At 43.2% G+C, this 11,290-nt stretch overlaps 1 protein-coding gene across 1 annotated transcript; it reads right to left on the bottom strand.

The window, feature by feature from the left end:
• Positions 1–8,604: 8,604 nt before the first annotated feature.
• LOC308638609 (vomeronasal type-1 receptor 53-like) lies at positions 8,605–9,479 on the bottom strand (the record flags this gene model as incomplete). The annotated part of the gene is made up of 2 exons (XM_081276231.1): positions 8,605–9,273; positions 9,375–9,479. The coding sequence occupies 2 exons, from the start codon at positions 9,477–9,479 to the stop codon at positions 8,605–8,607; spliced, it is 774 nt and encodes a 257-aa protein (XP_081132357.1).
• Positions 9,480–11,290: the final 1,811 nt, after the last annotated feature.

Raw genomic sequence — 11,290 nt, 5'->3', positions numbered from 1 at the left:
GCGGGGCGGGGCGGGGCCTAAGGAAGCAAGTGTGGCCGAGCAGAGCGAGGGGAGGCCAGCGAATGGGTGGAGCTGGGGGCGGAGCTAGAAGGTCTGAGTGGAGCCCCACTAGTGGGCACAGCTGGGGGCGGAACCGAGAGGGGCTGAGTGGAGCCCCACCCCTAAGAGCAGAGGGGGCGGGTCCAGCAGAATCACGTGGGAGGCGTGCCCTGCCCTGGGGCTCCCCAGGGGAGCGCAGTGCTGGAACAAGGAGCCTCCAGGGGAGCTGAGGGCGACATGGGCGCATGCGCACTAGGTGAAGAAACCTGAGAGGCGAGTGTGTCTGGAAATCCCCTCAGAGGTCGCCATGGACCCAGCTGGGAGCGGGCCCTGGGGCTCCCGCGGCCCGAGATGTGACCCCAGAGTCTGCTGTGCTGGGCCGCAGTTCCCCCCCTCACATAGGAGGCCGCTGAGGGAGTTTGAGGACCCGCTGCACAGCCTTCTTTGTCCCTCCTCACCGACGCGGTGGACCCTCTGTGTGTCCAGGTGGGTTGGGGTCCAGGGGTCTCTGGGAGGGTCCTGAGAAGTCACCTTGGAGACTTGGTCTCTGGGCGCGCCCGTGGTCCCGGCGTGTCATGGAGACCCCTCCTGTGCCTGCGGTGTAGATGGCGTGACCTGGAGGCCGAGAGGGTGGCGGGTGGCGCGGTTGTCACCACTGGTCCTGGACCGGCCCCCACAGTCCCCCGCACTGCCCAGGGCAGAGCGTCCTGGCCCTGGGCAGGGAGAGAAGCGTGGACCGTGAGCAGCCTCGATCCCGCCAGGGCGACCTTGGGGACTCGCTACAGCAGGACAGGGGCGACGCCGCCTCTCAGGCTGAACAGAGGCCAGCGCAGCCCTGGGGTCTCTAAGGGATGGCATGGCGGTGGCGGCGGGGAGGGGGGAGGGAGAGCAGGGTTACAGCGACGTCGTGGAGATGGACAGGTGGACAGCAATCAATACTCCGTGTTGCAGGCTCTGCCCTGGACAGTGAGGACACAGATGAAGACCCCTGGCCAGGAGTCCCTGTGTCCCCTCCTGTTCCTGGTCTGGCCCGAGAGTCCAGGCGCTGAGCAAGCGTAGGACACTAGGCAGCACCAGAGCTACGCAGGCGCCAAACAGGCGCGGGCTCCTTTAGGTCCCTGATGTCCTGACACCCTCCATGGGGACGTTTCCACTGCTGAGTTGTCACACTGTCACCTCTCATCGTGTCACACAGCTGCCCCGAGACCCTCCTACCTGAGATAAAGGTCTCCTTCAGGAGATGGCCCTCGCCGCCTTCTGCAGTTGCATCCCCATGAGTCCCCCAAACTTCCAAGGACATCTGTCAACCTATCCCACCTGGTGCTTGCTTCCTGTGCTTAGTGTCATTTCCCCCTGTTAGACGTGCTGAGCTGCGCATTGGACACGAGGTGGCGCCAGAGCTGCGTGTAAACTTTCCCTGAAGCCACAGCATTGGGCTCTGCTCATCAGCTTGGTTCTTGGAGAGCCTTCAGGCTTAAGAGCAGCAACTAGTTTTAGTGTAACTCAGAGAATTTGATGCAGGAGATGAGTTTTCCCACCAGGAACTGGAGGATTACTACACTCTGCCCAGAGTGTTTTGAGTCCATCTTCTTGGAAAGCAAAATACACAATTAGATCCCCATGTGAGATGAGGGTCTGAATTCAGCCTTGACTTCTCCCTACAACTGTCATTACTGGGATGTTTCAGGAATCCTTGCCAGTGTTGGGGGAATTTTCTTCTCTCTTTGGAGGTTCTGATTTTCATAAGCCATGAAATAGAATTCAATCAGAAGCATCCCCACCCCATGAGTCCCTTTAGTGTTCTACTAAACCAATACTACAGAAAGATCAAGTATTGTGCTCTGGTTTCTAGGGAAAAAAAGTTTCAATTCAAATGTGTGAGCCTGTGTATTCCTTGCTATCTGAGAAGAGATCATAAAATAAAATTTCATCCAAAATCATAATACTGGATGACACTTTTTTTACTTTATTTCTTTTGGGGACGTGAGGGGCATTGGAGATTGTACCCACAAATGCTTAACCACTGACCCACATATCCAGCCATTTGTTTCTGTATTTTATTTTGAGACAGGGTCTTCCTAAGTTGGTGAGACTGGATTTGAACTTGTAATTCTCCTGCCTCAGCTTCCCGAGCTGCTGGATTACAAGCTTGCAAGGTCCCACCTGGCTTACCTCTTTAAAAATACATTTTTAAAGTACACATTTAAAGTATACATTTGTGGCATGTAATGTACATATACACAATAAATCACTTGCTTCTATAAAGCCTTCGTTTTGCAAGATGCCTTTGAGAGTGTCATAGGGCAAATGCCTATAAGTCTTGTTGGGTTTATCCACAAACCTCAGGGCCAAAGGAAATCCGTGGGACCTGAGAGTTCCTTTTAGGAGTGTTCCCTGCAAGGTTTTGTCTTTTGAGAAAGCCTCAGTTTCTTCATTTGTAAAATGGGGCTCTTGATCTCTGCTTCATGGGGTTGGGAGATTTCGGCCAGATGTTGGTAGGGGACAGCTAGCTGTCTTAGAAGGTCCCTTAGGTGCTGAATTCATAGAACGTGTGCTGTCAATCCCTCATCCCCTCCTAGAGTCTGTGGCAGTGAGGTTTAGTGGGACATTTATATGAAGAACATCATGGGGACTTTAATAGGAATGAAAGATCCTTGCATTGGATCTGTAGAGTGCTTTCAGTAGTATTGTGTTTTCAAACAATATGAATTCTGCTTATCCAAGAACGTGGGAGGTCTTGCCCTCTTCTGAGGTCTTCTACAATTTAGGGAGGAGGGTCAGAAAAAATAAAGACAGTCACATAAACCTGACCTGACTTTGCTCTGCACATATATGAATACACCACAGTAAATCTCCACATCATGTACAAATACAGGGCTAGAAACTAATTAGAATAAGACCTATTTCGTGGTTGTATAAATATGTCAAAGTAGATGCTATTGTCATGTATAATTTAAAAGAACAAAAAATAAAATAAATATGAGCCGGGCACAGTGGCATATGCATGTGTCTCAGCAGTTCAGGAGGCTGAGGCATGAGGATCGTGAGTTCAAAGCCAGCCTCAGCAAGAGTGAGGCCCTAAGCAACTCAATGAGACCCTGTGTCTAAATAAAACACAAAATAGGGCTGGGGATGGGGCTCAGAGGTCGAGCTTCGCCCCCAAAATGATTAATTAATTAATAAGAAGTGTGCATAAGCTATAAACATTCAAAACTTTGCATAATTACAGATCCAAAACTAAAAGAAAAAAAGGGAGTAAGAGATAGAAGAAATAATGGAATAATTTTTTTACAAGCTTTATGAAAGAATATTGACCAAAAAAACTGGAAGGAATCCTATATCAAAATATCGTCAAAATGAATGGAAATCCTCTTGCTGAGATCAGGTTAAGAATCACACAAAATTCCTTGTAAACCTAAAAAGTTGTAAGTATAGTTTCTGTTTCAGAATATTGACATTACCAATATTTTTAAATAAGTCTCCAGCAGTTCAGGGAGAAGAGAGAATTTTTTTTTAAAGAAATGGGGGACAGGCATAGTGGTGCACACCCGTAACCCCAGCAAAAATCCTGACATCCCAAAATCTAAGATTAATGGGCATAAATATTATTTTCCCAAGTTTTAGGAACTTATATTCCTGGATATTTTGTTACCAGGAATGAGAAACAACCACCACCCTTTCTCTTTAAATATCCTTGCAACCTCACTGTCATGCACCTAAGTGGTTGAGTACAGGGTCAGGATTGACTCTATTTGCTTGTAATTTGTGAAATTAGTTTTGTATAAGTAAGGCTTTGTGAGAAAAATCCTAGCAGATGTTTTGCAGAAATGAAGGGTTACTCTGTGTAAGCTGAGGTTTTGATATATAACCCAACTTCCTTCTAAGGTCTTTAAAACTTGGAAAAATTATACAGAGTACAGAGTCACATATATCCATAGTATTTCTATTTGAGTTATGATATGTTCAAAATATACACAAATGAAAATGTCACTTTGCATTTAAACTTCCTGAAATCAGGAGGTTGTCTTAAAAGCAGAGCACGCCCTCCAAAATCAGAACATCAGAGGCCCTAGAGCACAGTGAAAGCACATTGCTTCCTGAGACCCTGGGACCCAGAAGACAATGAGACCATATTTTTTTAAAAAAATTAAATTTGTTTTAATTAGTTACACATGCATTTATGCACTTTGATATATCATTCATAGGTGGGATACATTTTTCTCATTTTTTCTGAGTGTACCTGTTGCAGTATCATATTGGCCATGCAATCACATATATACATAAAGTAATAATGTCAGTTTCATTCTACTATCTTTCTACCCCCACATCCCCTCCATATCTTAAAAGTGTAAACAAAAACAAATAAATAACTGTTTTCCCTCCAAATGTTATACATGAAGACCGCATCATATTTCAATAATAGAGTTAAAAATGACATTTTCCAGATATGAAAACCAGGGCATACACAAATAGAATACGTCCAGGATCCAGATAAATAAAAACAGAAGTTGTCCAGGATTCAGATAAATGAGAAATGATGGGAACCTGGACTTACAGGTCAAAAGGAAGAATCAAATGCATGATAAGTGCCCAGGAGAACCCAAGACATTATGTTTGGCAAAGATTGGCAGCAGATATGTGTCCATCCATCTCTTCTGCTCAGATCCCGTTCTTTATTGGACTTTGCTTACAAAACACAAGTACAACGATGATATTTATCAGAATTTCTCGAGGGCCGTGACAGGCATTCAACCAGGCACAGGGCAGCTTCCACAGTCATGGTGACCTTTCCTTTCACATCACCACCCTCCTGACTGCTGTGACAGGACACCTCGTGGTGGCTCTGATTGGCATTTCCTTGAGAATTGATGTATGTTGAGCATCTTTTCTTTGCTCGTTGGCCACATATGTGTTTTTGCTTAGGTGAGATATCTATTCATATCTTGTGCTGTTTTTAATGAGGTTATTATTTTTTACTAAGTTCTGAGGTTTTAATAAAGGTTATTTTTTTGTGGTGCTGGGGACTGAACCCAGGGCCTTGTGCTTGCAAGGCAAACACTCTAACAACTGAGCTTCATCCCCAGCACCAAACGTTGAAAATCAACTTCTTTCCTGATATATGATCTGAAAATGTAATCTTCATCCTGTATGTTGTCTGTTGACAGCTGACTGTTTACCTTTCTGTACAGAAGATTTTGAGTTTCATGTCATCATATTGCTGACTTTGTTGCCTGTACTTTTGGTGTGATATCCCTGAAAATTGTTTCCTATTCCAATGTCATGAAGATTTCTGTTTTTTTGGGGGGGTTGGCAGGTTCACAGATTCAGGTCTCACATCTACGTCTTCAATCCATCTCGACTTGATCCTTGTGTGTGCCGTAGGACAAGGGTCCATCATTTTTCTTTTGCATATGAATATCTGTTGACAAGACTATTCAAACTACATTGGCTATATATGGCAATGCTTTGAAAGATTACTTCATGACGTTTTATGAGGACGTTTATCAAGGCACCCCATTCTGTTCCACTAGTTTATAGGTTTACATTATTCCAAATACCATAATGTTATTCTCCTTTCTTCCTTTTTTATTTCTTTTGTATGCATGTGTGGTTTTCAAGTGTTGGTGATGAACCCCGGGGCCTGTGCACGCAGAGTAGGCAAGGGCTAAATCTCCAAGGTCCATCCCCAGCCTTAACACACTGTTTTAATTACCATAGTTTCATGATATATTTAAAAATTGAGTATGATTCCATTAGCTTTGTTGTTTATCACAGTTGATTTACCTATTCAGGGTCTCATATGGTTGCATGTGATGTGGATTTTAGCTACCTGGTTTCCTATTTCTATAAAATACCCTCCTGATATTTGGATAGGGATTGCATCTGATCTGTACATAACTCTTATAGTATGGAGATTTTGATATTGATTCTTCACATCATGAATACGATGCATGGTTCCTCTGATTCATTGATTGCTTTAATTTTTTGCATCATTATAATTTTCTGGATACAAGTGTTTTCTTTCCCTGGCCAAGTTCATGCCTCAGTATTTTGCTCTTTATAATGGTTTATTGTGGGGATTGTTTTCTGAGTTTTCTTTTTCACAAATTTTGTGGCAATTGTAAAGAAACAAAGCAGAATTCTTTGGATGTTTCCTTTGTGTTCTGCTGAATGCCTGTCAGAATCCAGAAAGGAATTCTGTTGGATCTTTAGTGTTTATACATATATGAACATTTCACTCCTGACACAACGTCTCTCCTTCCTTGGAATTTGTATGCTATTGGTTGTCCCTATAGATGATCAGCATGTACTGAGCCACCTGTGTCCCATGGATAAACCCAGGTCTTCACCATGGAAGATGCTTTCAATTTGGAGGAGATCAAGATGGTTTGGTGCTAATTGTTCAATGTGTAGCCCTCCATCATGAAGTCCCGTGTCTCTGGGCTCTTTTTTTTGAGGGGTGGGGTGTCTTGGGTTACTGGTTCATTCTCCTCCATCAATAGTTGCTTTGTTCCACTTTCCAAGCTCAGTGTTCTGAGGTTGTGTGTGTCTAGGGTTCAATTTAGTTGTGAATGGATACGTGTTGCTTTATGTCTCTGCGACATCCTCCTGATGCATCCCCAAAGTTCTAGTAGGTGGTACTTTGATCCTCATTTTTCCTCAAGGAAATTTCTGACCTCACTTGTGAGTTCTCCGTGCGTGACTGGTAAAAAGGTGTTGTTTAATTTCCACGTAGATGGGATGGACAATTTTCAGTCTTCAATTTCATCTCCACTCTGTGGTGCTTGTTGATACACTTGACAGGATATCAGTGTCCTTAAGATCGAGGAGGCTTGTTTGTGACCTGGTGTGTTTCCTTTTGTGAGCGCTGCTCTGAGCACATCAGAGTAGTGTATTCTGCCCTTGATGGGATGTTCTGCATCTCTTGGGTCCTTTTGTCCTGGTTTACAGCTACACCTTGATGTGCAATCTTAAGATTGTGTTGCTGTTATTGTGATCTCAGCCACCCAATATCAATTGATGGAAGAGTTTCATTGATTCACACTTAACAACTATTCATGATAACTTAATCAGCCACTTTGTTCTGTTCTATAATCTTTCAGACACCTTTTCTCTTCTATTCTATGTTCCTTTTCTGATTTTTAAAATGTTTAATCTCATATTCTTTGCTTCCTTTACTACTTACATTCTTTATAAAGACCTTTGATTTGAGAGTATTTTATATTTGGCTAATTTTTCTAATTAAATAGAATATATAACAAGTGCATAATTTTTGCAGCACTGCTGTCATGATTGGTAAACTTCCCCATGTGACTTACTGTCTAAACCTGGTGTTCTGACCCCATGCACCTCTCACCCAGGAAGCCTCAACATGGAAGATACCCACTGCGATGATGGATGTCTTTAGAAGGCTCAGCGCCCCACAGTGGCGCCTATCAGTATTCGCATGGAGAACACCTCTCCTGGGAGAGGCTGAGATCAAAAGTGAGCTTCTCAAAACCAATCTTCAAATCACTGAGACAAATCAGCTCTGATGTTTCAAAGCTCACCAAGTGACATTGTGGCACATTTAGAGTCTTATGCCTTACTTTATAGTTTCAGAAAGAATATTTTCCACAAATGAGTTGATAATTAAAAACACTTTTATGAGGATAAAATATAAATAACATAAACTTTCGAATATTTTTCAGCATTCAGTTAAGTGGCCTGGAATCTATTCACATTATTGCACCACCACCCAGGACAGCACTCACTTCCTAACTTAATAGATGTTATCCAAGTACCAAGGGACAGCTCCCCGCTGCACCTTTGTCTTGGTCTCTGGACACCCCTTTGTTCCTGCTCAGTCACTCTGCCCACGCCAACTCCCACCTTCTTTCAATACATTTATATAATGTTTGTTCTTTTATGACTAAATCAGCTTCACTGAGTAGAGTAACTTGAGGACTCAGCTGTGCTTCCCCGTGTTCCAGAATATTCTTCTATTTTAAGATCTGATGATACTCCAGAATCTGCAGAGGCAATTGTGTATTGTTTACATATTCTTCTGGTTGTAGGTGTTGAGTTGTTTCTTGTTTGAATATTTAAAGCATGGTTTTAGGAGCAGTGATGTGAAGATGACTGTTTGACTTCCTGCATGTAGAACGTGTGTGTGCCTGTGTGTGTATGAGTGTGTCTTGTATGTGTGCTGGATCATGTGATATTTCATGGTAGAATATGTTTACAAATGTAGTTTCAAAAAATACAGATAATGGAGATGATACAATATTTGAGAAGCATTGGAACTGTTGTATCTAAAAAGAGTTTGGAATAACCCAGGTTATGACAAGTGACATCCAACTCACAGGGCCCTATTAAGGATCCAGTGAGAAACATGAAATCCCCGTAATATCTCAGAGAGGCACATGTTTTGGCTTTCTTTTATGTAATTGTCATCCACGTATGTCCAAGTGGATGGTTTAACAGAGGGAGCGAGACTTTGCATTGCATTTAAACCAAAGACTCTAAACACTCTGTCATGATAAATCACTCCAAATTCAGCACGATTTTTCACCTTAACAGAACTTATCCACCACTGCCTACTGAAATGTTTACTGTCTTCTTCCACATGTATCTGAAAATAACAATTATACGTTTTTCAGTACAAATAAACACCAAAGGGCTGAATGAAGCATAGCTATGGGTCACAAGGATCTGGATACAGTAAAATATTAGATCATCCTTCATTGTGATTCTTGCATAGGAGACAACGGTGTCCAAGATGGACATGACCACGAAGCAACTCATGAGCAGCAGGATGGTCTGGGTGGCCCTCAGTTCTGGGGATGACACTGGAGACAGGCTGGTGCTGTGGAGATACTGGGACTGCCTCTTATGCCTGCACAGGAGAGCCACCATGTATCCACTGGAGAGGGCCATTATTCCTATAAAGGAGACTTCCCTGAAAGTCAGCAGGATGGACAAGCTGTGCCAGAGGAAGAAGGTCATGGGAATGAAGGAGCAGGATTCTGTGACGTACATAAAGTTGTCTGAGTTCCAATTGGAGGTAGCAGCAATGGAGATGAAGATGAATAGTTGGCTATTGAAGGATGAGTAGATGACCCACAGGAAGAGAAGGAAACACAGGTTATGACGTGAGGATTTATGTTTGAACCTTGCCTCCTGGGGCTGAGGGTGATGGCTAGCAGGACACTCAGGAGGCAGGTGGCACAGATGGAGAACCCCCTCATCAACCTGTACAGTTAGATGAGAAATTTACACGTCAGGTCATCCCACCTGCCCCCCTGAGTTGTAAAAATGTCCGCAGCTATGAAGCCCTTGATGAGCAGAATTACCAGGTGGATTAGGGCCAGGAGACCAATGGGCAGGTCAGTGGGCTTAGGTCTTTGCCCAGTAATGTGCAAGGAGTTGTGGATGAGAAGAAGAAGGGCATTGCCCATGACCCCAACGCCAGTCACGGTGTATGTGGTGTTTCTTATGTGAATATTACTGTACAGTCTGTTTGCTTTGTTCATCTTATGGAGGAAAGAAAAATATTGTGACCACAGTAACACACAAAAATGCTTTTTTTAAAAAAATCTGACCTCCTTCATCAATCTCAAATGAACACCACTTCCATGAAGAAAAAAGAAGATTCATCCAACTGTATTTTTATTCCACATGAAAATTAATTTCTGATGCTGGGCACAGTGGTGTCTGCCTGAAATTCCAGTGACCCAAGATGCTGAGGCAGGAGGATCACAGGGGGAAGCCAGTCTGTACGTCTTAGTGAGACCCTGTTTCAAAATACAGAGTCAAAAGGACCAGGTGTAACTTGCTGCTTGTGCACTTACCCACCAAGCAGCCCCCAGCACAAAATTTAAAAATAAAATACTATGTTCTATTCACACCCTGGAGAACGCATCTCCATGTACCACCTTATCTCAGTACCTTCCAATCTCACTGGGACCTCCACAGTGGCATACATATTGATACTTCAGTTTTCTTGTACATTAAGAATTATCAGCCAGGTGCCGTGCTGCACTCATGTAATCCCAGTTGCTCGGGAGGCTGAGATGGGACAATGGCAAGTTCAATGCTGATGTCAGCAAATTAGCAAGGACCTAAGCAACTTCCTTAAACCCTGTCTCAAACTGAAAAATAAGAAGAGATGGTGATTTTTTAAAAATCACGGCTCAAAAGAAGTGCAATCTATCTCAGAATATATTTCCTTCCTATCACCTCATGTCTGAGGTTTTCTTGGGCAAGACAGAAGCTTACTTGATTTTCCATTTCCTGATCTTGTCTGTAAGGTACATAATAGGAGGTCTACAAGTTGGGTCAAATTTCAGGGGGATTGATTGCAAGAAACTGGAAGTGAGACCCTCCCAAACTTGAGTGTCCACAGATTAGACCTGCACAGAGTTACTTCATGTCAGCACCATGTTAATTCTGGCTTATTTCTCACCAGACCAAATGTTTGTAATATATAAAAAAGAAAATATTGGTGTGTGAACTCTGATGTTGGACTGGTTGAAGTTGCGAGTCTGAACTGCCATTTACCATAACTTCTTCTTAAGCACCCTGGGATGCTGAGGTCCAGTCATCTCAGCTGTCCACATAAAGAGTCCTGTTATGTGAATCTTCTAGAGACTATGTGGGAAAAAGTAAAGTGTGCCTACCAACTTTGGAAGTGTTTGTGGCACATAATGAGCTCTCCAGAAATGTTGGCTTCTAATTTTATTATCATACAGTACTTCATGCACAAGATTTGGGAGAATCAATGCAGTTCTTTTAATAACAGATCAGCTGTGTCCCTGCCTGAAAAGAAAGAGAAGAAAGAAATTACCACAGGACGTGGGGGGCCATTCCTGTAATCCCAGCATGTCAGGATCCTGAGGCAGGAGGATGTGAGTTCAAGGCCAGCCTCAGCCACTTACACAGGCTCTGAGCAACTCAGCAAGACCCTGTGTCTAAACAAAATATATAAATAGAGTGGAGATGTGGCTCAGTGGTTAATTGCTCCTGTGTTCAAATTCCAGTTTAAAAAAAATAGAAAAACCAACATAGTAGAACATTTGCACAATTCTGTTCTGAGGACTCGAAACTTTATGTCTGTTTTTGGAATCCTCTGAGGTGGCTATACATGTCACATTTTTGTTCATTCTCCAGCCAGAATAACTAGCCTATGTTAGAACAATCTGGATATATTACCAAGAACATAGTTTTTTTTTTCCTTCTCAAGACTTTACAATCAGAGTAGTAAATAGAA

Source organism: Spermophilus citellus (assembly GCF_964194105.1).
Source record: "Spermophilus citellus genome assembly, chromosome: 19".
Taxonomy (NCBI): Eukaryota; Metazoa; Chordata; class Mammalia; order Rodentia; family Sciuridae; genus Spermophilus; species Spermophilus citellus.
Note: the sequence above shows the minus strand (reverse complement) of the source record. Positions and strands in the feature narration are given on the sequence as shown.